The sequence below is a fragment of the Astatotilapia calliptera genome, chromosome 16 (genome assembly GCF_900246225.1).
Source record: "Astatotilapia calliptera chromosome 16, fAstCal1.2, whole genome shotgun sequence".
Taxonomy (NCBI): Eukaryota; Metazoa; Chordata; class Actinopteri; order Cichliformes; family Cichlidae; genus Astatotilapia; species Astatotilapia calliptera.
In genome coordinates, this window is record NC_039317.1 from 34,531,228 (window position 1) to 34,558,964 (window position 27,737).

At 44.0% G+C, this 27,737-nt stretch overlaps 1 protein-coding gene across 13 annotated transcripts in view; it reads right to left on the reverse strand.

The window, feature by feature from the left end:
• Positions 1-27,737, reverse strand: part of stxbp5l (syntaxin binding protein 5L) — a 128,678-nt gene that overhangs the window by 58,360 nt on the left and 42,581 nt on the right. For all 13 annotated transcript variants that reach the window (XM_026145592.1, XM_026145593.1, XM_026145595.1 and 10 more), the window contains exons 3-5: positions 16,435-16,516; positions 7,947-8,047; positions 1,023-1,157 (exon numbers count right to left, since the gene is read on the reverse strand). In XM_026145592.1, coding sequence (XP_026001377.1) covers positions 1,023-1,157; positions 7,947-8,047; positions 16,435-16,516 — 318 coding nt within the window. The remainder of the gene's footprint in view (positions 1-1,022; positions 1,158-7,946; positions 8,048-16,434; positions 16,517-27,737) is intronic.

Here is a 27,737-nt window from a genome sequence, read left to right on the forward strand (position 1 = left end):
GTGTTCATGCATGCGGTCGCTTTCCTCCTGCGCTGAGACCAATTACAACAATATTTAAAAGGTGAATGTGATAAAGGACGTGTTGCGTGTGCACGCAGGGCAGCCTTACAGCCAGAGCAGGTCTTCATCGACAGCCAACGACCTTCCACATGAAACACTTTTCTTCTTCTATTTCACTGTAACAGTTCAAACTTCTCAGGTTCTTAAACGGATGCTGAGCTTGTCCTTGTTGACTTTGTCCTGAAGAATCAACAAACCAAACTTCCTGCTAAAATCCCAACCGCTGCCTCTGTGTGATGATTGGCAGACAGCACCTCCCACGCACGCACATCGTGTCGAGACTGCTCGCCGTAGTTTCAACTGTCACAAGGCAACAAGATGGCTCGGTATAAGAGCGACTTGTGACTGACACTGCAGCAGGGGACTTGTCAGGGTAACAGCAGAAGAGCAGCGCGTAGGTGGGTGACGCCGCGGAAAACAAACGGCCGTACAATGCAGCCGAGCAGCGTGTGCGTGCCTGATGGCGCCGAGCTGTCAGTCGGGGGCATGTGTCAGTTTCACAATAACCAAACACAAGAGCGTGCACATCGTGTTTCACTGAAGGAATCTAACGGTAACGTCTAACTCTTGACCCTTTGAAAGCCTGCTAGCAGTCAGCCTTGAAGGGCTTTTTCTTTCACGCCTGCTTGTAGAGCAAAATAACCGTGTTTGCAGGAAGTCTCTTCCTATACCGCCTCCCTCGGAAAAACAAACAAAATATTCCAATGGTGATCAAACTACGACTTTACAGATGTCAGAACCGCTCACAAAAGGCAGATGGAGGTCCTCAAATGCTGTCATTGGGGAGCGTTAAGGAAAGTCCAAAGGAGGAAAAGCTCAAGTCTGGTAGCTGCCGTGACAGTGCGACTCTTACGGCATGCATGGATCTAAGCATGCACGTTCAGAATAAACTCATCGTTTATCGTAAACCCACACCATCCTCACGATTTAGCACCGCTTCTGTTTCAGCCTCAGATACTCACAGTTCGATGGCCTTGTTCCACATGATGACGTATCCGGACAAAACGAAGGACTCGATGTTGACGATGTGTGTGTTCCCGCGCTCCGTCCCCACATACAGCCATTTACTCTGAAAGGGCAGGTGGCAAAATGTGATCCTGCAGAGAGAAGAAGGAAAACCGGCTGAGCGTCAGCCAAACAACGCTTTGTGCGTCTCTGGGTCAAACACATAACCACGCACGTCTCTGAGTGTTAGGACACTAATATACGCCTGGTGCTGCTTATGCTGATGTGCTTATATGTGTCCAACGTGTTGTCCATGTGAAACCTGCTCAAGACATCATTTTAAAGATATAAAGATAAGAAATGTCTTAAAAAGCAACGTAAGAGCAGGCGAGCCTGTGACGTGAGGTAATTACACTGAAGTCTTCTCTCTGGTGTTTTGTTGCCTGAGTGTAACTGATGCAGGAGTGTGTGTGTGCTGTATGTGACACCGTGTCACTGTCACAGTCATTTTCTCCGTGATAAGCTCCCTTCTTCAGACGAGTCAGAGCCTGACTCATGCACGGACGTCACGGCCTGACTCATCCTTTGTCGAGGCTTAATTTAGAACTGTGTTGTTGCAGGATAGCACCTTTCACGCAGGTATGATTGCCCACATTCCTGCTTTTCTCATGTGAGAGGAACTTTTTCCCTCAGTCTGCAAGTCCGGCAGAAACACTCTACTTATGGTACTTCACAGAAACTCCCAGCAGTAAAAGCTTGATCTTTTTATGTCTTCTGTAACATTTCACACTGTTGATATTCGCTTCAAGCTTAGCCTGGTCCATTCCAGAAACACCCACCATCATTCTGCACAAAACTTTACATTTGATGTATGAATTACTGAAAACTGTCCCGTCTGCTAAGACAGACAGCGTGGAGAGAAGGGGATGCGGACCTAAACGCAGACAAACGGAGGCGGATGTTAACAAAAAGCGAGCCTTTATTTAGGGCTGCAGCAAACATTACAAAACAAAAGGCAGGAAGGGAACTACCAAAAGCTAAAGATGAAACCTGGAAACACGGCGGGAAGAACGGCAGAGGAAATGCAGACGATCCAGAAACAAACAGAGGAACAAACACACAGAGAGACAGCTGGGAGCGACCGCACAACGAGACCGGAGGAACGAAACCGACGACACTCACGTAGCGCACGAGACTGTCAAAGTAAAACAGGAAACACGAGGAGGAGGAGCACACAGACCGGAAACGCACATCTATGACACACAACACTGTGTCGCCTACAATCAGCAAACCTGTGTGAACGTGCGTCTCCTGGAAACAGCCGATAACAAATATTTCATCTTTTTTTTAACTGTTCAGAATTTAATGTTTGGAAAAAACATTTTTTATTATTACTTTGATGTTTCAGGTGTTTTTCACGACCACATAAACACTTACACTCCTGCTGAATAACACATGATGTTATTGCACAAGAAAATAACTGTGTGATGCGAGGCTGCTTCTTCACCGTCTGGTTTTGTGAGCAGAGAACAAAGACCAGAGCAGTAAGTCACTCTCATGCTGATCACTGTGGAGCGGATCAGCCCAACAGCCACCCAGCAAGGCAGAATTATTAGACAGAAGACAAATGAGAGGGCAGGCGATTCAATAAGGATTTAAGGGGCTCGAGGAGATGATGATATTCAAACTGGCCTGGGGAAAGGTGGGGTGTGCAGCAGCACGGGCAGCAGAGGATTACACAGGCGTCTATTCCCACAACAAGCATTTAGGCTTCAGACGTCCAATTTGTACATTTCCTTGTTTAAAGAAGCATTTTATTCATCGTTATTACTTCGAATGGATACACAAACATCCATCCAAGAGCACAAATTCTGAAAAATGTTGACATTAAATGTTTAAATTGCTGTATTTTAAGAACCAGACCTGGAGTTTCACAGCGAGTCGTGATAGCGTCCCTGTGGACGCAGAGGAAGAAACTCCTTCTTTAGAAAAGCCTTTCAGCACTGAGTGCTTCAGTTTGAGATAATCGCTCGCATAAAAGACAAAGTGTGGAAGAAATGAGACGACCACAGGAAGTGGGAGGAGGCCCGTAGTGATGAATACAGATATATAAGGAAAATCAAAGCTTTTGTTTTAGCGGCACCATGCAGCATCATAATTATCGATCTGAATAAAGAAGAAAAGCATGACTTCAGCTGCTGGCAGAGCAGCAGCTCAAATAAATACTCCTAACGAAGGAAACGGATGCAGAGATTAATCAAATTGGTGACTTCATCTCAGGAACCAGTAACCTCGCCATCTGCTGTGCATGACCAGTGACCAGGACGTCAGGAATCCCACAGCGACTTCCTGTATCAGCAATAGGGCTGCCACGATTAGTCGACTAGTCACGATTACGTCGACTATCAAAATCGTCGACGACTGATTTAATAGTCGACGCGTCGTTTGAAGCTTTGTAAGATCACAAAAGACGCAGGAATAAGTAGCAGGATTTAAGAGTGTAATAACGGACTGAAACAGAAGATGGCAGCACTGCATGTACAAGGATGCCAGCTGCCGTTAAACCCCGAAGAAGAAGCAGCAGCTGTGTCCCAGAATTCATAGCGCGACCCTGCTGCGTTTCCAACAATGGCGGTAGCTAGTTAGTTTTAATGTTACTCTTATTATTCTTTCTGGGTCACAAAATAAACGTTTAACATATTTTCAGGTGAGAATGTAGCTGTGTAAACCTCAAATATCTGCTCAGTTTATCAAGACACCGCATATTTTCAAAAGCGCTCCGACGTTTTCGGAGACGTCTGTTACCCACTAGCTCGTTAGCGAGCCGGGGGCTAGGCTCACTAGAGCCGTGAGAACACCGGACTCCCCGCAAATCGTTTTCAAACCCACCGCCGTCTTTCGCTACTCGGGTTAAATATATATGAGTCACTTAGATAAATTAAAATGTTGTTGTTTGGCTTTTTTTTAGTATTTTATTTGTTCCTGAGTAAATCAGTTTGGCTGAGATTAAAGTTTTTACACAGCTGAATAAACGTCAAGCAGACAGCTGATTATCAGAAGTGTGAGATGCTGGAGAATTTACTCCGGTGTCCTGTTATATTTTAGATAGCAAGGAGTTTATTAAACTTCACCGAAACAATCTGCAGATTTCATTAAAATTTAATAAACTATCATCTTGTCTTTATTTTTAGTTAGCACAGACCTTAAACACTTAAAGCTGTAAGCTAATGATAGTTATATAAGAGCAGATGCTGCTGGTGCAATAAGCTGTAGTTTTACGTCTAATGGACGATGATCTGATTAGTCGACTAATCGCAAAAATAATCGGTGACCAGTCGACTATCAAAATAATCGTTTGTGGCAGCCCTAATCAGCAAACACTCGTATTATTATTTTACTACGACGGCCGACAGTCATCACAGAGCGGGTCTCTCTGCTGAGTCATGCGTTATGTGATGAGGTATTAGGACACTGACTGTCAGAGGTGCAGCCTGGAGACACAGAGCTAAATGGAAAGGCAGCGCCTGTGATGGATGATGCACGATGCCCTTTTCTCCTTTTGTCTTACAACGTGACTCGCTGCTCTTCCGCTGAGCGGTTCTGCCTCCTACCTTATCGCACCGACAGGCAGGTGGGACGCTGCTGAAAGAGGGTTTCAACACCTTTGAATCAAAGCATTACTCCTAACATTTAGCTCAGAGCCTGTGTGGGCAGACTGGCTGTATCGCGCACAGCTGCGAGGCTGTAAGACTCGTAGACTCTTATGCGATGACGCCAGCTGCAAAAATAGCTCAATCAGAGACTCCAAATGCGAGGATGGAATGATGTAAACATGATAAAATGATTAGAGTGGGTTAGATTACAGAAGCAGTGGCTTACAGTCAGCATCAGTGTAACCACAGCATCACTTTCTACATATTCAGCAGGCAGCAGCATCTCTCAGGCTGCAGGTAACATCCAGCCCCACCAACATCCATGAGCCTGATCTCATAAATAAACATAATAATGTTGAAGAACGCTTGTATATGTTCGGCCACAGCTACAAACAGGACGTGCAGAGTGAGTGTGCTGTGTTAACAGTGCAACATCACTCTGTAATAACACACGAGCACCTCCTCCCATGTCTGAGGCATCTAAGTGAAATCTGCTCACCTCCAGGCTCCTGCTTAAATAATCAGTTGTTAATATCTTTGCATTAAAACAAATACTTGTGTTGAGGCTCTGTTACAGGCACAAAGTCCTCTCCTGTCCTGTGTAACACACTGTTCACACTGCAGCGCTTCCTGGCTGTGTTATGATGTGCTGGCGACTCTGGCTCACAGCTCGTTGTTCTCCTGCTTCTTACGGGAAGTTTCAGCAGAGAGAAAACGGCCTCCATGACTCAGATGAAGCAAACAGAGTGAGTCTTACCTTCACTCGCCTGTATTAAGAGTGTAACCTGCCAGCAGCTGGATGAGAATGATGATTACATACAGTTACAGCGAGCACAGAGTTATGTTCACTAAATGTCCTCGCACAGAGAACAGGGAGGCTCGATGTTCAAAGCTATGAAAAGGAAACTTTTTCCTGCTGTAAATATTTAAGGACCTCATCTGTGGCATCGCACTCTCAACAGGCTCTGACCGTTTATCAATGTTTCTCCACTTGTTTAACGACTCAGACACCGTCAGAAACCACAGAGTTAGCTGAAGGTTACTGTGTGTATTTAAGCTGACGGAGCCAACGATCCTGACAGGACCGCAATATTATGTGTCTGGAATAAAGCATGCAGCAGCGGAGGTCCACCTACAGCGAGGACCAGAGATGGGCAGTAATGCTGTAATCCGATTACTTTTTTCAAGTAACGAGTAAAGTAAGGGATTACTATTGCAAAAACGGTAATTAGATCACTGTTACTTTCCCGTAGGAACGCTGCGTTACTGCGTTACTAAAACCGTGATTTTTTGCGAGAATGTCTCACGACAGTGACGTAAGCGAGTGCGACGTTCGTGACAACAGCTGTGTGCAGATCAACAATGGATCATATATGGAGTGCAGAGAGAGTATGAGCGTGCAGCGTTTAAAGTGTGGAAGTACTGACCTTACTTTGAGTTTGATTCCATAAAAAGTGACAAAAACATTAGTGTCCGCTGTGCGTGGGAAGAAAACTTCTTTTTACAGAGAAAAAACCCCTAAACTTCCAACAAGCACCGAGTAGCTACGACGTAATGGGAAACTCACAGAGAAACTCGCGGATTCTTCCACTGACCGCGGCACACCTGCACCAGGGTAACCAGGGTGTAAATCGTGTTTTTAAAAAGTAACTAAGTAACTAAGTAATTACTTTTGAAAATAAGTAATCAGTAAAGTAACGGGATTACTTCTTTGGGGAAGTAATCAGTAATCAGTTACCGATTACTTTTTTCAAGTAACTTGACCAACACTGGCGTGGACACTGCAAACTTGAACACAGCAGCTGAGGTGCAGCAAACGTTCATACTGATTCCTGCTCCCTTACAGCAGCAGCCTGCTCTTTCCCCCTGCAGACAGTAATGGCAGCCTGCAGGTATCAGAATAATCGAACGGTGCTACACTGAAGCGCCTGTGTCTGAACGTGCTCGGCTAAGCCGCTCACAGCATTTTGCCCATTTGGGTCACTCAGAGGCAGCGTTTGCATCAACTGAGTGACCCTTTGAGGTTTTCCTGAGGAGGAAACTGGGGGAAAAGTTTTTAAAACCAAGCATCAGCATCCAGAGGCCATTGTTTGGCATTAATGTTTAATGGCAGAGAGCAGAAAATGTGCTGCTGATGGGAAAAAGCAAAGAGCCAATAGACAGAAGGGGCTGAAAAATGGAAAAACAAGCGAGCCGAGGATGGGAATCTCTTTCTCCATTCAGAAACCAACGAGCTGAGCCAGAAGTCAAGACACACAGAACACACTCAGCCTGCTTCAATGAACATAGGACTTGATCACATTTGTACCAGCTGGAGGAAACGTAGTCTGTACCAAGTAACGCCTGCTGGCTTTGACCTTCCTGCAGATAATCAGCCAGTATTGTCCAGTGTTGCAGGAGCTGCAGCTGGCGTCTCAGCCCTCTCTTTTCTGAGACTGGCACGAGGTGTCAAATATGGAAGCTGTACAGACACTGACACGCAATCAAGACATCGAGCAGGTACTGTTACACCCACATCACCCCCACCCCACCAGAACGATGACTTCTGAAACAGAAGAGGAGCAAAGACACCAGATTCAGCTCTCTGACTGCTGTTCGACCCAGGCCGTCATCAGCAATGTGTTTTTAAAGTGTTGCACAGGTGCAGAAGCCTGTTTGCTATAACCGTGTAAACACTGCTTCATGTGGTTTTCATGTGAAACGAGTCGGCTGTGGCAGGGGCGTGGTGTCGCGGGGCACGGGGGTCATCGGCTGAGGTGGAGCAGAGCTTTTAGCCAGCATCAGAGTTCTGTCCTACATCTGAACAACACTCTGCTTCTCCATCTTTAGGACGCAGCCAGCATGACCCCAGAGCGTGCAACAGATCCGCTTTTCTGCAGGAGACATCGTGTCAGGTCACGTTTGGTGTAACGGACACATTTTCAGTTCAGTTGTGAAGAAAGCCAAAGTGGTAAGGCTGTTCCTCTAAGCACCCACACTCTGCTGTTTGGCTTTGGATACTGATGCCACAGCTGAGGCTGCTAACCAGCACATGCTTGCTGGGATGGGATGTAGCTACAGACCATCGGAGCCGCTCTGGGTGAGAAGGTGTCCACCTCTATGCCTCTGCTGTTTTTAGACGTAATGATACAACACAGAGTTAATAAATCATGATCCTCAGAGGAGGATCAGTGAGTTTGAAGTGTACACACAAACACTCAGCTCGAGCTGATTCGCTTACCAAAGGATGACATCATGAGGCCTATGTCCATCTTTTTATACAGATTTTATGTGCGAGTGTGTGCATACCTCTCTCTGTTAAACTTGAGTGAATGCAGGATGGCCGGCCGCCTCTGGCGCAGATTCCACAAGTGCAACGTGTCGTCTGCACAGGCTGAGACCAGCGCCCCCTGGAGGACAGAAAAGACACAGCCTGTAATCCTTCTGCACAGCAAGAACTGCTCATACACAGACTCTGCAGGGCAGTCATAATAAAGCCACTGCATGAACATGAGCCCATCTCCAAACATCTGCTTACTGTCCTCACACCTTCACATCTGGGCTCTGCATGAACCCAATCAGATATTTGTTTGTCCAACTTTCCACTGAAACACAGTCGCAGCATCACAGACAGAAGCAGGCAGTGGTGACCATAAGGTGGAGCATCGCCTTCATAGCACACATGATTTGATTTTCTCTATTTTTCAAAAATGACTCATAAATGTGATTTTCTCCACCAATTACAGCGAGACAATGAAAGCATTAAGAAAACTGTGAAAGCGTATCTGTGAGGATTAAAGGCCTTGACTTTTACAGGTTACAGCTACTACTGAGCCTGTACATGGAGAGAAATAATGAAAATAATCTTCTATGTTATTTCACGTCTCCCCGCCCCGCATGGAGAGACGGTATAAATATATTAGCCTCTTTTCTTTTTACATAATCTCACCGAGAGCTTTTCTTTGGATTGAAGTCGTTCGTGTCTTGCACATCATATAATTCCATCCCACTGGGATTAACACGGCCTCACACTGACTTGCTAATTGCCCATTAAATTGCACTTAGTTTTGCTCTGAAACAGCTTCCACAAGTGAAGATAATGTTTCCAATGTTTGCAACCTGACTACTTCTGCAATCACTGTTCTGGAATAATAATGTCCCTGTTAGAGTGGCACTGTTTCATTAAGTGAAAGTAAAATCAAAAGCATGTGTGCGTGCGTGCGCGCGTGTGCGTGCGTGTGCGTGCGTGTGCGTGCGTGCGTGCGCGTGTGTGCGTGCGTGTGTGCGCGTGTGTGTGCGTGTGCGTGTGCGTGTGCGCGTGCGTGTGTGTGTGCGTGCGTGTGCGTGTGTCGGTTCGTGCCATTATTTCTCTTAAATGATTCGAGTAACTGTTCAAAATCACGTCTGTCCTGATTCTTTCAGATCAGGCGGTTCTTTTGCTCTAACGTGAAACAATAATCTATGTGATGCACATGAGCTTCAGTTTCTTGCGTGTTAATGAGACGCTGAGTATTTGCTTATTTGTAGCTGGACTTTTTAAACTTGATTTAAATACTGTATTTTGTCTTTATATGGTAACATTGTTGCGTAAGATTAGTGACATTTAAACCCCAGTAAACCTGTGATTCAGTGCTCTGGCTGATTCTTAACACGGTCTGAAGCTTAAAGATTATTTTAACTATGCTGACTGAGACAGTGATGCCCCCCCCACTAATCACCCATCTCTCCCAGTATGCAGCAGAAAACACTGTAAGTACTGTACTGGTGGTTCAGCACAGCTGTGCTGTTTTTTCTGCACTGCATGTAATTTACTTTGTGTTCAGCTTTAAGCTTCTTTTTGTGATAAAAGCACCTCTAATGTTTTTTGTGCACGTTTTAAAAATGACATATTGCAGTTTGGATGTCTGCTGGTCCTGGGGAGGAAGGTGCAAAATCCTTTGCCATTGAGTGAGATTGTAATAAGTGTTTGCTGAGTTAGCAGTGACCACAGTATGAATTCAGTGGATCAGCTGAGGTAATGGCTCGGTCACACAGTAGTAAAAATAGGACAGCAACCTCCCTGTGACTGGGAACAATGGGAACAATGGGAGGTTTCACTGCATTTTGTTGCAAGTCGTTGTGGATACCAGCTTTTGGCATGACCTGGAGTCAGCCTGTAGCAGTAAGTGCAAACTAAACTGGCTGTATTGTGGTTGTATTGCTTCTGTAACCTTTGAGTGCCTTTGTGTTTTTGTCGTTGCATCACCGGGAATGTCGAATTTGTGTTTCAAATCTACGCGGTTCTGGACGAACGCTGAATGTAAGTAGTTCATGTGAACTTCTGTGATGACAGCAGATCTTCTCTGGTCACAGTGAATCGAAACATCATCATCAACAAACTGCAGACTGACAGCAGACTGACTCGCTGCTGTTCCTTCTCTGTCTCGAGGCACTAAAGTTGTGAGAGGTCACAGATTTCATCCTCAAACATTTCAAAGGCAGCTAGACTGCAAGTCCACCGCACAGAGTTACAGTAACTCTGGTCGTGCTGCAGCCTCCTGACTGTAGTAACAAACCAACAGGGTGCTCAGTTTAACTCGACTCTGTCAGTTGATGCGTTTTGTCAGGATTGAACGAAGCCCAGTTTTTCTTCTGTAGCTCCATTTACAAATATCCTTACATGCTGACAACAGGCACGTGTGATGTGCTTGGGTTTCACTGCAATGCAACATAGCACTGCTAGAGTTGCTCAACATCATGTTTCATGAACACTCCTGAAGAATCACTGCACTTCATAATTGTCAAAGGGCAGCAGGGAAGTTTTTCGAGCAGCCAAGAACGGAGAAGGCAGAGGAGGAGAGAGCAAAACAGAGTGAGGTGGAACAGCCGCTAATGAAGAAATCACTCCAGACGGGGAGAAGAGAGAAGCGAGGCAGACAGGGTGAAAGCCTGTCGTCAATTATCTTGATGTCTTGATGGCAACAAAGGGAAGATAACCAGGCACAAGTACAGTGAACGGCATGGGTGGAAATGAAAGCCGTGCCAAGAGAAATTACACAGAAAGACATCAGAACATCTCTTGGTGCACGTATCTCTACCTGTACTCAAAACCAGGTGAGGATGAGCCCCGTAGTCTAGATAGCAGCTCCTTTCAAAAAGCAAGAACAGAGACAAACAAAGGATCTGCTTAAATCCACCAGAACCTTTCATCTTTTGTCTGTCTGTATTGATCTGGTCAGTAGGAATGACTATTAAGACACTCATCACAGTACACACTAATCGTTCATTAACTAATCAATATCTAAGCCTCATCATGGCCTGACATTAATCAACACTTTTCAGAGGAACTCCCTGAAAAGTGAAAAAACAGAGCTGAACTCAGCAAACTGTGGAGCACGTTAAACCCGACGCCGTTCAGAGCAGCAGTGAGGGGAATAATGTTCGCTCACTTACAAAGAAATGAGCGGTGTCTGATTACAAATGTATTTTAATTTAAAGGAGTGAATATCAACCCCCACATCACTGAGTAAAAGAAGCATTTCAGCCCAGTCACAATCGAGCTCTTTGGCGTCAGCTCGACCTGCTGTGTTTGGAGGAAGAGGAGCGAATGATGTGACTCGTACAACATCATCGTGGTTGGGGCTGCTTTTCTGAGACGCGTGACACAAAATGTTGGACCTGAGCCTCCCTCAGCCACAGTACTGAAGAGTGGTTATGGACGTGTTACCTGAGTCACTGACCCACTGCTTTGGTTTTACGATGTTCTGAAGCCTTACTTTCTGTATCTTGTATTTCCTAGTTTCTTAGTTAGTATTTGATCCTGTTCATGTCTTCCTCTCCCCCCCTCTCGTCTTTTGGATTAGTGCCGGCTGTGTTTCCCAGATGTTTCCTCTTTGCCCTGCTCCCCTCTTGTATTGAGGGTCTGATTCTTCCTCGTTCCCGGCCGTGTGTTCTGCCTGTTTAGTCTCATGTGTATTCTCAGCTTAGTTAGTTTTGTATTTCTGGCGTTCAGCAGTTTTGGGTCCGTTCCTGCTGCCACACACAGCAAACTTGACAGGATGGGTCTGTTAGTACGACAGTGACCCAAAACTCACCACCAGGGCAACAAAGGAGCGGCTAAAGAAGAAGCACATTGAGGTCATGGCGTGGCACGCCTCAGGCACACAGATAATCTGTGCAGGGAGCTGAAGCTCGGAGAGTTTCTGTACGGAGCAGTGAGCCTGATGACCAAAAACCCGTCATCGTATTGTCTTTGGCTTTTTTATAAGATCGAATGATGACAGATACACGTTAACACTGGTTCAAGCAAATCAAGCTACCAAAGTGCGAAGACAACCTTGGAGACCTCTGCTACTGACCCGTTCATAACATGACTGAAGTCTGTGTGCTGTGAAGCAGAGAAGAAGAAATGAGGGGTGACTCCAGAATTCAGCACATTGCTGTACGTTTACACCTAAACACAGAACCACGCGTCGCGTTCGGTCCCTGCTCAGCTCAATAATCGCCTTTTTCTTACATTAGCACTCTGCTCTCTTTGCCCCGACTCCGGCACCAAACCAGCCTCTTTACATGTTTTATTCATTAAACATAATAATGAATTCAGAATAGAGAAACGCACACATTAATTAGCCCATTCATACCCTCCACTGACAGTGCCACCAAATAATAATCTATAAATATTTTTGCTCATCAAATACGAAGCGAGAGGCCCACGAGGATGGTACGAAATTACTAAGTAATAAAAGACACGACGTGTGTGGGGGTTTGTGTGCTAGAGGACAAAGACGCTCTTCGTGCATGCAGCGCTCTCGAGTACCTGAGAAGTGGCCTCGTTTGTGGGTTGGTGCTGCGTGTCTAATGGGGAGAAGTCATTACACCTCACTGAGTGTCAAGATCAGGTCTGAATGCACGAGCCAACCAGGGCAGCCCACGCACCGAGTCCACGAGAGGGTTCTGACATGGAGCACTGCTATTATCCACTCTGTCAAGCGATGGGAGGACCTGCAGTCAGTGAGGGAGCATTAACATAGAGTGCGTGCTACACCATGCAAACATATTTATGAGCAAAAATTCATTTCTGAATCCCGCTGAAGACGAAGAAACCTGGTGGATTTCAGCTGGTTGGGGACAAAAAGTAACTGCACGATTAAAACATATATCTGGATGATTTTAACGTCAGTGAGGAGTCAGCTGATTCACTCTGGTTTTGGTCTTCTGTGTGTGAAGTGCTGCCTATGAGCTTTGCAGCATTTGAGTGATTCTGCCTCTGACAGATGATGGGCTTTAACGTGGATCACGAGCACTGATCTTTCTCCATCCCCGTCTCTTCCCATCGTTCTGCTATAATTTAATCTTGTTTTAGCTGATAAAAAACTGTGTCTGCTGTCTCCTAGGAACATGTGATCCATCCTTCAATCTTGCTGGTCTGCATCTTAAAGTAACTCATCTGTATTTACAGTCCTGAAAGCGTCCTCTGTGGACTCAGGATGTTGTCAAGAGCACTGATACTTACAAATATTCACGAACACTATATATATATTTAAAAAGCCCCCACTCGCCCCTGCAGGCGGTTTACCCTTCAAGCTCGGGTCCTCTTCCAGAGGCCTGGGAGCTTGATGATCCTGCGCAGTATCTCTGCTGGTCCTAGGACTGCGCTCTGCCGGACAGAGATCTCCGATGTTGTTGGAGACTGGGGAGCATGCTTTTTTTATTTTGTGCCCCATTTTTGTGGAACAACCTCTCTCAAGATATTAGGCAGGCTGCTCTGTGGAGGTTTTAAAGCTAAGTTAAAGACTTACATGTTCACCATATCTTATGTGTCTTTAAATTGTTGTCAGCGTTTAAATTGTATTGCTTTTATTTATTTATCTTCAAATAACTGTTCAGCACTTTGTTTGATAGCGCTTTATAAATAAAGTTGTTGTTAATAATGATAATAATGGATCGCATTTATATAGCGCTTTTCTGTTGTTGTTTTTGTTGTTATTGTTGTTGCTGTTCCCAGGACTGCGCTCTTCTGGACAGAGAAGTTCCCGGGATCTGCTGGAGCCACTCGCTTAGCTCGGGAGTCACCGCACCTAGTGCTCCGATTACCACGGGGACCACCGTCACCTTCACCCTCCACATCTTCTCGAGCCCTTGGTACTCCTCCAGCTTCTCGTGTTCCCTCTTCCTGATGTCGTTGTTATTCAGTATCACTACATCGATCACTACGGCCGTCTTCCTCTGCTTGTCTACCACCACTATGTCGGTTGGTTAGCCATCACCATTTAGTCCGTCTGTATCTGGAAGTCCCACAGGATCTTAGCTTGGTCATTCTCCACCACCCTTGGGGGCGTGTCCTATTTTAACCTCTGGACTTCCATTTTTTTGTTACATATAACTAACTATGACTATAGATGGTTTATATAAAGCTGAGGGTCCATGCTTCAGCACTTCAGTCTCCTTTTGGTCCCTCTGTTCTATATTAGTGTTGGACAGAGACAGAATTACTATTCAAATACTTATCGAACCATTTTTTAAAACACACACACTTCATGCTTTTAAAAATCCACTAATATGACAAGATACACTTGAACCCACACACTGCTGTAACGTGCTCTCAGCTACACTCTTACACTATTACGAAAACATTTGGGTGCTTAAACACACACACACACACACACACACACACACACACACACACACACACACACACACACACACACAACCTGTCTATACCTGTAACACAGAAACACACATAACCCTCTTCAGGCTCATCCACCTCCATTTGCCTCAGACACATCACAGGTAGGCCAGTGAGTGATGGAGAAGTGGGCTGAAACAGCCAGTGGGCTTAAAAAGAAAAACACAGAGGAAAGAAAAAGACGAGAGGAGCCGAGAGGAAAAGAGATTACAGCAGAATAAAGCAGAAGATCGATGAGAGACGGCTTTACGTTTGAGACCTGTGTCAACCTTCTGCTCTTGTAACCATCGTGAAATCCTCTTCCCCCAGTACAGCGTCAGTATTTTGTTAGAAAGTACAGCAATAAACTGCTGTTAAAGTCCTAAAATGCACAGTATGACACAGCACTGTCACGTGTAAGCCCACACCACAGTTTGTCAGGGTGGAAAAGAAGAGGAGAGAATAAAAACCACATCGGTGTAACTAAGCACTGCTCACAATGATCCTTCATTTAAAACAGTGACATGTGCAGTGTTTTGGCTGCTGCCACTCAAAGATCAGTTAACTGAGAGTTAATCATGTTTACTTATAAATGTCACGACCATCAGCCTGCAAATGAATTCAACTAAATCTTCATTTACACAATTGTAAAATGCACACTATGCATAAAGTATAATATGACTGGTTGTTATATGGTATTAAAGCTTCCATTGTAAAAGATCATCATACACTGCAGTGTTGAAGTCTTCTGCTGACACAAAGCTTTCCAGAAATCCTGCCTGCATCAGATGCTCCGTGAACAGTTGAGCGTGTGTGGCCCTTATAAAGGTCCAGTCAACCAAACACTGTGTGAGAAAACACACAGTGTGGTGACGAGAGATGGGCAGTAACGCGTTACTGTAATTTGATTACTTTTTTCAAGTAACGAGTAAAGTAAGGGATTACTATTGCAAAAACGGTAATTAGATTACCGTTACTTTCCCGTAGGAACGCTGCGTTACTGCGTTACTAAAACCGTGATTTTTTTTGCCAGAATGTCTCATGACAGTGACGTAAGCGAGTGCGACGTTCGTGACAACAGCTGTGTGCAGATCAACAATGGATCACATATCGAGTGCAGAGAGAGTATGAGCGTGCAGCGTTTAAAGCGTGGAAGTACTGACCTTACTTTGAGTTTGATTCCATAAAAAGTGACAAAAACATTAGTGTCCGCTGTGCGTGGGAAGAAAACTTCTTTTTACAGAGAAAAAACCCCTAAACTTCCAACAAGCACCGAGTAGCTACGACGTGATGGGAAACTCACAGAGAAACTCACGGATTCTTCCACTGACCGCTGCACACCTGCACCAGGGTAAACCTCCGCCTGCCCCACTCCTGCTTTACAGGTGAAAATAGAGCAACAGGACCGCTGAGTCTTTGACTTTATTTATTTTCTGCTGTGTTTTACTTGCATCTATTTGAAAGACTGAGTGTAAACACAAAAAATATTTTATTTTATGTGCTGGAATGTGCAGAAAATAGGTTTAAATGTTCAACTAATTTCTTCCAGTCAGAGAATGTTGCAGATAATTAAATTTTTGCTTGATGCATAAAGTTAAAAGATTAAAACTAATAAAACAAGTTTTAAAAAGAGACTTTTCCATTTGATTACATTTATATGATGGATTATGTAGAAAAAGTAGAATTGGGCTGAAAGATCCATCGCTTTATCACCTCTTCAGGTTGTAAATCGTGTTTTTAAAAAGTAACTAAGTAACTAATTACTTTTGAAAATAAGTAATCAGTAAAGTAACTGGATTACTTTTTGGGGGAAGTAATCAGTAATTAGTTACTGATTACTTTTTTCAAGTAACTTGACCAACACTGGTGGTGACTGATGAGACCGGAGCTTTACACTCTTATTGTGACTTTATTTCATTATCAATGAATCCCATAATAAAGGAAACCCAACCTAGCTACCATGCTAACAATCTCCGGGGTAGTTAAAGGTGATTGTTATCACCACCGTCATCGCTTCATTGTTAGTTCTACTGAAGAACTAAAAACGTTTCGTAATCATCATTATAGCTACAAAGTTATAACTTGTTATTAGCACAGCTCCGGGTTTCCAAATATTATAAAAAGAACTAAAAAGCCTCAAAGATTGTGGCTTACCTCATTGATGAGAAACTGCAGCTGAAGAACAGCAGCTCCGCTCTCATGCTGACAGTAGCAGTCCACCCCAGGTCGGCCCAGTCTGGTGACACCACAGAGTCAAGGAAGAGCACCGAGTTTCTGTGGGTGTGCAGTGAGTGCAGGCAGACAGGACATCCAATCAGTACATAAGCATGGAGCAGATATGATGATGAGCCAAACCTTCAGGTTTATTTACAGACACAACAACAGCACACGTCCAGGTTTAACTGCTGCGCTGCTGCACAGTCTGAGGTGCAACACAGAATAAAGGGCTTCAGGCTGACAGTAGCCTCTGTTCCTGGTGGTGTGTGTGCAGTGTGAAACTGTTGTTTTGTTGTTTACTTGAAAACGTATCTAAAGGAAACGTGGCTGCACAGCAGCTGAACGACAGAACATCACCACAGCACAGGCAGATGGAGCAACGTCAGATCCAGTTATACGGGACGACTGGATGTGAACGAAGACGTGCACTGTAATCTCTGCTGGCTGCTGACAAACTGTACCTCTCTCACCTTGGAGCACCCAGGTTCACAGGGAAACAACATTCAGAAACAGTGTTTTTATCAGTGTGTGGTGCCGGCGATGCATCATAAAAAGACGCCGTTCAGCGTCTTCATGCTGTCAGAAATAACCCTGTCGAGCCCATTATTATTATTTTTAGCAGTTTTTCTTAGAAAGCGCTTCTCCTGTGTGAGCTAGTTAGTTAACAGTTGGTATAACGATCGGGTACAACATTACTGTTTCCTTGCTGCTTGTTTAGGAAACAGGTACGCTCACCAGAGGAAGTCAAATCCCCGAGAACATCCTTCAAAGCAGGTGGAAACCAGCAGGAGGCAGAAATGACACAACGTGGAAACAGAGCCAGTTGGATGAGAACTACAAGCAGTTATTCAATCACTACAGTTTGTTCAGTTTGTGCGCTGTGTTGCCAGCATGTGTCAGCACACCGCAGTGCAGCTGAGAAACAAGCAGCCCTGCAACGACTCTCATACGTCTGGTTATTATAAAGCAGGCATGCAGCCAGAGCCACGACTGTCCTTCTTATCAAGCAAGAACTGAAAACAAAGAATCTATTGGACAAAATATTTACTGCTGAAGTTTGAGTCAGCGGAGAGGTTTTCACCTTTTCTACCAACAAAGCTCGTTTGCATTTTCTCTGCTGCACGCAGCGTTAGCTCTGCTGCGATTTCACGAGCACATGAGCTGTAATGTCTCATTACAAAACCTGTGCTATGATGTGCCCGGCTATTTTGCTCTACCCTTCTCCCTAAAGAGATTTCTGTCCACCTCGTTTAGCGTCAGTGGCTGCCCATGACACCTCGCAAACAGCTCGGGGCAAGGTGATCGTCTGAGCCATAATCAAATATGTGTTCATCTGGTTAACAGCACAGCGAAAAAAAGAAAATGACAGTATGTGTAAACGCTGTGAGTGGAAAGAGCGATCAGAGATACGGGTTCAGTATTAATGAAACCCAGAGAGAGGAATCAGAGAGCAGGAGACTGAAGAACGATTTAATGTGCACAAGGAAGAAAAGCAGACTTAATTACGCTTATTTCAGCAGATCCAGTTATAAATCCTTCAGTTACCAGTAACAACATCCACACGTGGCTTTGGGATAACGCTTCAGCTGGCAGACGTACTGATAGCATGCACAGATGTCCTCTGAAAGCAGCAGGGCAGAACCACCCAGACAGTCCCTCTATACAGACTCATCTACAGCAGCAGCCGTGGAGCCGATACGGCGAATCGTTGAACCAGGCAGCAGAAATCAGCTGCACTGGGAAGGAAAGACTCGGTTTATGGTTCAAAAGGCCGGCTGTGGCTTTGGGCTGAAGCCAACTTTAGTTATGAACATTTACTTACTCTATACATGCGTGCAACAGCCTTATATAGAAAACTAGCATATATGCTAACATTTGAGGTATTGTTGTCTGTAAAACCTTAGTACCAGAATATTTAGGTTCCTGTGATTATCAGTGACAATAATCACAAACACTGTTTATTAAAACATTAAAGGTTTCTTATAGTGTGTTAAGAAACGTATGAGTTGGACCACAGAGTGTTTTTATGAGCGTCTGGTGCCAGCGAGTGGATTTGAGGATGGCTGGTTATGGTCAAAGTCAGCTCGATTACTGTTCATACAAAATGCTATTTAATTATCATAATTGGCCCTGCCAGTATCTCTGTATTACATATTCTGTCTTTCATGCACGTTGCAATCAGGCGCAGATTTGTAAAATGCTTCACTGTCCGTTTTAATTTATCAGATTAACGGTTTGATGAGACACCGTGGCAGACGTCCAACATGATGCAGAGGACGCGTCACAAAACTGTGACCTTGACTAACCAGCGGGTGCTGTGTGTGTGTGTGTGTGTGTGTGTGTGTGTGTGTGAGATTTATATTGTTATAGCATGTATGCATAAAGAGCTGAGCTGTTCCTGAATGATAAACTGACTGTGCTTTTACTTTGGTGGGACAAAGTATTTGCCCACTTCCTGATTTCTTATGTTTTTGTGATATTTGTTGCAGTCACATGTTCCAGAACAACAAATATCTGTCAAAGAGAACCGGAGTAAATACAAAATGCTTTTTCATTTATTAGGGGAACACAGTACCTATACCAACCTACCTGACCCGTGATTAAATGTGACGTAAGCTGAGTTCAGTGTCACCGCAGTCGGGTCTGATTACTACCTGATCTGCTGAAGGGAGAAATCACATGCCTGAGACGTTAAGTAGGCGAAAGGAGCTAAAAACACTCAGCACATGATGCCAGGATGTAAAGAACCTGGAGAACAGCCGAGGAACAAAGCCACTGTAAAAGTCATATTTCTGTCTTACATTAAAACTTGTCAAATGACCACAATAAGAAGAAGAACCAAAGACTTCACAGCACTGTTCGCTCACATGTTACTAATGAAATTATAAAGTTCATGTCAGGTTAGGACGGGTCTATAAAAACAGCTTTAAAGGCGTTTAGCAGCAGATATTGTAGCTTCTCTGTCGTCGCGTCCAATCAATGGACCTCTATCACTAAAGGAAAGAAGACAGAAAAGACGAAATAGCAAAAACTTTAAGCTTTCTTGAGCCTTTTGTGCTCGTGCACCCACACCGAGCCGCCAAACCTAAAAGAAAAATCTATCCTGTGACCTATGGAGATCCATGGAGCACAGAGAACAGGCCCCTCGCACAAACCAGTCGATATGGACTGTTTCTCCTTTGAATTCCCACACAGCGGGTGACTCCCAGCATTAAAGGCTTAAATGACAATAACTCAGAGGAGGGAGGCTGCCTGTGAGTGTGTTGGTGTGCGTCAGTTAGCGAGTTGTGTTAAAGAAGCCTGCACTGGTGTAATGTTCTGTGTCAGGACACTTTATATTATTATAAAACATCTATTAAACGTTTGACACAGGCTAGCTCAGTGGCAGTGATGCTAACATATGTTATATGTAGAATGTTCATTTTAGATATACTGTAACATATGAACTGTAACATATGAACTGTAACATATGACCTGTAACATATGACCTGTAACATATGAACTGTAACATATGAACCGTAACATATGAACTGTAACATATGAACCGTAACATATGACCTGTAACATATGAACTGTAACATATGAACCGTAACATATGACCTGTAACATATGAACTGTAACATATGACCTGTAACATATGCACCGTAACATATGAACTGTAACATATGAACTGTAACATATGAACCGTAACATATGACCTGTAACATATGAACTGTAACATATGACCTGTAACATATGACCTGTAACATATGACCTGTAACATATGAACCGTAACATATGAACCGTAACATATGAACCGTAACATATGACCTGTAACATATGAACCGTAACATATGAACCGTAACATATGACCTGTAACATATGACCTGTAACATATGAACCGTAACATATGAACCGTAACATATGACCTGTAACATATGACCAGTAACATATGAACTGTAACATATGACCTGTAATATGTGACCTGTAACATGTGACCTGTAACATATGAACCGTAACATATGAACCGTAACATATTACCTGTAACATATGGACTGTAACATATGACCTGTAATATATGACCTGTAACATATGACCTGTAACATATGAACTGTAACATATGAACTGTAACATATGAACTGTAACATATGAACCGTAACATATGAACTGTAACATATGACCTGTAACATATGAACCGTAACATATGAACTGTAACATGTGACCTGTAACATATGAACCGTAACATATGACCTGTAACATATGAACTGTAACATATGAACTGTAACATATGACCTGTAACATATGAACCGTAACATATGAACTGTAACATGTGACCTGTAACATATGAACCGTAACATATGAACTGTAACATATGACCTGTAACATATGAACCGTAACATATGACCTGTAACATATGAACTGTAACATATGAACCGTAACATATGAACCGTAACATATGAACCGTAACATATGAACTGTAACATATGACCTGTAACATATGAACCGTAACATATGAACCGTAACATATGACCTGTAACATATGACCTGTAACATATGAACCGTAACATATGACCTGTAACATATGAACCGTAACATATGACCTGTAACATATGACCTGTAACATATGAACCGTAACATATGACCTGTAACATATGACCTGTAACATATGAACCGTAACATATGACCTGTAACATATGAACCGTAACATATGAACTGTAACATATGAACTGTAACATATGACCTGTAACATATGAACCGTAACATATGACCTGTAACATATGACCTGTAACATATGACCTGTAACATATGAACCGTAACATATGACCTGTAACATATGACCTGTAACATATGAACCGTAACATATGACCTGTAACATATGACCTGTAACATATGAACCGTAACATATGACCTGTAACATATGAACCGTAACATATGAACCGTAACATATGAACTGTAACATATGAACTGTAACATATGACCTGTAACATATGAACCGTAACATATGACCTGTAACATATGACCTGTAACATATGAACCGTAACATATGACCTGTAACATATGAACCGGTTTCTGAAGGTGAGGAACAGCAGCAGAGCAGCTCTGTGGCTACACGGGTGTAAACTGTGTCGATGCAATGATCACGCTCTGTGTGTGTGTGTGTGTGTGTGTGTGTGCGTGATTCAGGAGCTGACTTGAAAGGGAATGGTAGACTTAAATCATCTCTGTGTCAGTCTGCATCTTTCTCTCCCTGACAGGCGAGTCTTTGTACAGATCACATTCAAATTCACATCACACTCAAGGGCGCATCAAAACACACAAGATGCTGTCAAAACACAAAGCTCATGTGAAGGTGAAGTCGCCTACATCCATAAGAAGACAACGCTGTGCTGCTGCCAGCCAACAGGACAGAACGGCAGCGAGTTTTTGTTGATCGTGTTTGTCTCTAAAACCAATGAGTGGAAGAAAATGTGTCGTGAATTTAAGTTCGTTTGTGATGCTCGGGTTGCCTCTGAAAAAGGATGGAGGTAAACAGAGTAAACATGTTTACCTCCAGGTGTACAGCACGTTCCCATCCCAAGAGGAGACATTCCCATTTTTAGGTTTTCAGATTTCTTAACACCGTATCTGCGATGGATCTGACCTGGGGTACCTCTCACCAGTAAGATGGGGCATATCCCAGCTCGCTGGATCAGGTGGGTGCAGCCGCCCACTTGGCTGAGGGTGTGGGCCGTAGAGCTGTACCCCTCTAACTCTTGCTTTAGTATTCATTTCACCGACAGACCTACAAGGATGCCGGGTTTTCCGTGAGTTAAAGTCTATTATCATTTCATAAGCATCTTACCGATAATTATGTGTCTGTGTCCCTCCCACACACGGAGCATTAGCAGCTAGCAAACATTAGCACTTCGTCGCTCATGTGCTTAAATCTGCCTCCAAAAACAAGATGGCGATAACTCTACAGCAGAGGATGATGGCTGAATATGTTCATGATGTACTCTGACACTTTATTAAGTACACATTGCTAATACTGAGTTGGTACTAAGACATCTGAACTGCTTTAAGTAATAATTTGACAGCACATATTAACATTTAACTTCTACATATGAAAAATAATCTTAACTGATGTGTTTTTGGATATTTGCTTTTATGCTGTGGTCCAAACACAGAGGCTTTTTGTCTTTAGATGTTTTATTCTATATATTATTTCTGTTGGCACACCATCATTTTCATTATTGTTCTAACTGTACCTCAGCTCTCAGTCATGTTTGGTCCTGATGTTTGAATATTCAGGTTTCAAAGGTAACATTATTATTAGTAGTAGTATTAAAATGATAAAATCATGTATTATTTGTCTAGCGCTTGCTTCTAAACTGGTGGTTGGTATTACTTTAGCAAAGATTAGCTATAGTCAAACAGAAAAGGTGTTGTATGAGAGGCTTTGAGATGCACTTAACAGAAACGAGTGTTTTTAGATAACAGCACCTGTAAGGAGGCTAAAACAAGGTTAGCTTACAATTTTCAGTAAATTATTACCAACTCTCCCTGCTGTGTGCAAACAAGAAAATTAGTTCAGAGCTGCACACAATAGGCTCCAATCACACACATGTGTTTATCTCAGCAGGAACGGCAACACTTATATCAAGTCTACTGTGAGGAGGAAACAGCGTTTGCTTCCCAGCAGCAGGACGTTGTGCTGCAGGAGAGACGAGAAGATCTGAATTTAACTGATTTGAACTTGAAACATTTCTCCGTGTTCTGCTTTAACGTCTCTGCATCATTTTTTCAGGATCTTTTCAAACACTTCACAAATATTTCCAGTCCTCGGAATCAGTTCACGTCTTTGGCATCGTGACGTGAAATTGGAGTTTCTGGGATGCAGAAAGATCTGCTCCAATGAGCACCGCGGGAGGACTAATGATTAGCCAATCAGCACCGTGGGTGAGCGGTTATCATTAGTTGTCATGCTGTGCACTGGAACCTAGGCGTAATAATAAAAAAGGGAGATGGTTGTTGTTGGAGTCAAATTGTTAAATGTTGTCATTGTGTTACTTAAATTTGTAAGTCTTAGTTCAAGCAGCAGACATTCCTCTGTCTCTGAGCATCTCCAGCCTGCTGGACGCTGGGGGAGGCTGCAGCGTGTTATTACAGGGACGCACACACACTCTCGCACATGCATACACACACATGCACACACATAGTGCCTTATCTTTTGTGACCATAGGGTCACAATGGGAGGTGCTTGTGTGTACTGTAACTGTTTTCAATAAAAGGCGGCAAGCGGAGGCCGGAGTCGAGGTCGTCTGTGGTTGGACTTAGAGTGTGAGACACCGACCGGCCGCCATTGCTAGCAAGTAAAACCGTTCCGCCATTGTTTTGCTTTCTTCATGAGGAATAAGTCTCTAAACCAGCGGAGCCTGTGGAAGCGCAGCCCCAACAGCTGGGTTACAACAACAACCTTATCGACTGATATGTAGTCTCAATACTGACTACTGGACACTTTATTAGGTACACTTTGCTTTTTCTGGGATGGACACTCTTTTCCCCTCAGAGCTGCCACTTTGGGGCATCGATCCAACGCTGTGCCGGAAACATTCCTCAGAGATTTTAATCCATGTTGATTCCACCGAATCCCAAAGATGCTCCGTGGGCACGAGATCTGATAACTGTGGAGGCTGCGAGCTCGCGTTCAAGAAACCAGATTATTTGAGCACCATGTGAAAAACAATATCCACCACATTATTACACCATCAGCGACAGCCTGAATCCAACAACCATCATGTTGTTTATCCCAAATTCTCACATCCACATTTTTCAGTCTTCTGTCTGGTGTGGTCTTCTGCTGCTCTAACCCATCTAATTCAAGGTTTTCACATGCAGAGATGCCTTCAGCTCAAAGCAAACTTCTTCAGCCCTTCTCTGTAAAGTCTGGAGATGGTTGAGCTTGAGCACCAGGAAACAAGGAGTTTCTGAAATATTCATACCAGCCTGTCCGGCACAACAACCATGCAACCTTCAAAGTCACTTACATCAGCTTTCCTGCCCTTTCTGATGCTCATGTTAAACTTAAATTAAATGTCTAAATGCAGTGAGATGCTGCCACGTTTAATCAGCATGCCAGGCTGATTAGATGTATTTAACGAGCAGGTAAACAGGTGTACCTAATAAAGTGTCTGCTTCACTATTAAAAACCTAGAAAATCCAATATTCGAGTATGGCTTCTTCTGTGTGTTGTTATTAATAAGTAACTAATCCCACAGAACTCTGTCCGAACAGATGTGATCTCAAACTGTGGATGGTCTGAGCGACATTTCTGCATTTTCCGCTGCTGTCTACTCATTAGGAAATGCCTTCTGCTCAGGACTGTGAGGTGTAAACACGAGCTTCCTGATTCCGACCTAATGCATCCTGGATCCATTTCCCTTAATTGTATTGCATTAAACTCACCCGCCTAACACGCAGCACTTGTTTTTCAGGTCTGATCGTGCTTCACGCGCTGGAAACTAAAATCCCTCCATGACCACAGCCCGGAGCAGCTAAAGACCGTCCTCTGTCTGAACCGCACTGCCAGGCAGGTGATATCGGCCATCTCTGGTTTCTGCCTAATCCCTGATATCTGACTACAGAACACGTCTCCACAGTCACCTGGTGTTTTTGTTCTGTTCTGTCATCTCAAACATTATTCTATCATTATAAGAGGATGAGGTTTGTATTAGCATTACAGAGGCATCCACGTTATCGTCCTGCATCAGTGTTCACCGTTTCTAAACCCTGCAGAAAAAGCTGGGAGCTGTTACAGCTGTTACAGCCGTGTTCTTCTGCATGCAGTGATGTTAGCACCGGGGGCTGCGCTACTTCAAACTGCTGAACTTTAAGATGAATCTTGATTAAGCTCATTTTACTCCACAAAATTATACCACAGTGCTTCTTGAATTGATCCCACTGCATCCTCTGGCTATCACCCAATCCATGCTTAAAATCTATCTCTCACCCCACTTTATCTCTTACCTCTCTGCCTCTTTCACTGTGTCTGTGTGTGTGTCTGTGTGTGCATGTGTGAAGGAGGGTGTATAATAACTGGTTTGTGTGAGTTTAATAATACTGGTGAAGGAGTGGAGACACAGCTGGGCAATTTAGATTTGAGTATAAACATCTCACAGCAGAGTGGATACAGAAAGAATGTGTGCACGAGAGTGTGTGTGCACGAGAGTGTGTGTGCACGAGAGTGTGTGTGCGAGTGTGCGTGCATCAGTCATAAAGCTTTGTGAAGCAGCCATGATGTGAGACATGTGAATGATGTGTGACTTACTTGGCTGTGCAGACAAAAAAGGAAGATAATTGAACATTTATGGTTGTTTCATATATGATACTGCTTTGATTTACAGAGTCATAGATCTGTTTATAAAGAGAAAGACCATCAGCATACACACAAACTGTTTTCATGTTCCAACACAATGTTCATACAGAAATATGGCAGAGTATGTGTGAACCAGTTTCAATAGATGTCCAAGAAGAAGCCTTAATAATATCACCTCTGTTCTAAAGCCATGATTTCAGTATCCAAGCACAAGCCTTTCATTTCTGCCAGTAATTATCTGATTAACCAGCCGAGTGACTCTCAGTGAAAGAATACCAACAGCTGTGGGCAGCCAACCAGTTCAGGCTTTTGTCCTTGTGTTGGTCAAGCTCCATTTTTGGCCAATGCTCTGTGTCTGTTTTATTTTTTTATCGAAATCATTTAAATTAAGAACCATGAAAATGCTCCTCAGTGCTGCTTAATTCAACATGAACACCTGGGAGCTGTCCCTCGACTCCATCCATCCATCGACCCATCATCCATCCATCCATCCATCCATCGACCCATCATCCATCGACCCATCATCCATCCATCCATCCATCCATCCATCCATCCATCCATCCATCCATCCATCGACCCATCATCCATCGACCCATCATCCATCCATCCATCCATCCATCCATCGACCCATCATCCATCGACCCATCATCCATCCATCCATCCATCCATCCATCGACCCATCCATCCATCCATCCATCCATCCATACATCGACCCATCATCCATCCATCCATCCATCCATACACCGACCCATCATCCATCCATCCATCCATCCATCGACCCATCATCCATCCATCCATCCATCCATCGACCCATCATCCATCCATCCATCCATACATCGACCCATCATCCATCCATCAACCCATCATCCATCCATCCATCAACCCATCATCCATCATCCATCCGTCAGTCATCCATCCATCCGTCATTCATCCATCGACCCATCATCCATACATCGACCCATCCATCCACCCACCTATCATCCATCCATCCATCCATCGACCCATCATCCATCCATCCATCCATCCATCCATCCATCCATCCATTCATTGACCCATCATCCATCCATCCATCCATTAATCCATCATCCATCCATCCATCCATCGACCCATCATCCATCCATCCATCCATCCATCCATCGACCCATCATCCATCCATCCACCCACCTATCATCCATCCATCCAGCCATCTGCCCGTGATCCATCCATCCATTGACCCATCATCCATCCATCCATCGACCCATCATCCATCCATCCATTGACCCATCATCCATCCATTGACCCATCATCCATCCATCCACCCACCTATCATCCATCCATTCAGCCGTCATCCATCCATCCGTCAGTCATCCATCCATCCATCCATCCACCCACCTATCATCCAACCATCCCGCCATCGACCCATCATCCATCCATCCATCCATCCATACACCGACCCATCATCCATCCATCCATCCATCCATCCATCCATCAACCCATCATCCATCCATCCATCCATCGACCCATCATCCATCCATCCATCCATACATTGACCCATGATCTATCCATCCATCCATCCATCCATACATCGACCCATCATCCATCCATCCATCCATACATTGACCCATGATCCATCCATCCATCCATCCATCCATCCATCGACCCATCATCCATCCATCAACCCATCATCCATCCATCCATCAACCCATCATCCATCCATCCATCGACCCATCATCCATCATCCATCCGTCAGTCATCCATCCATCCGTCATTCATCCATCGACCCACCATCCATACATCGACCCATCCATCCACCCACCTATCATCCATCCATCCATCCATCCATCGACCCATCATCCATCCATTGACCCATCATCCATCCATTGACCCATCATCCATCCATCCATCCATCCATCCATCCATCCATCGA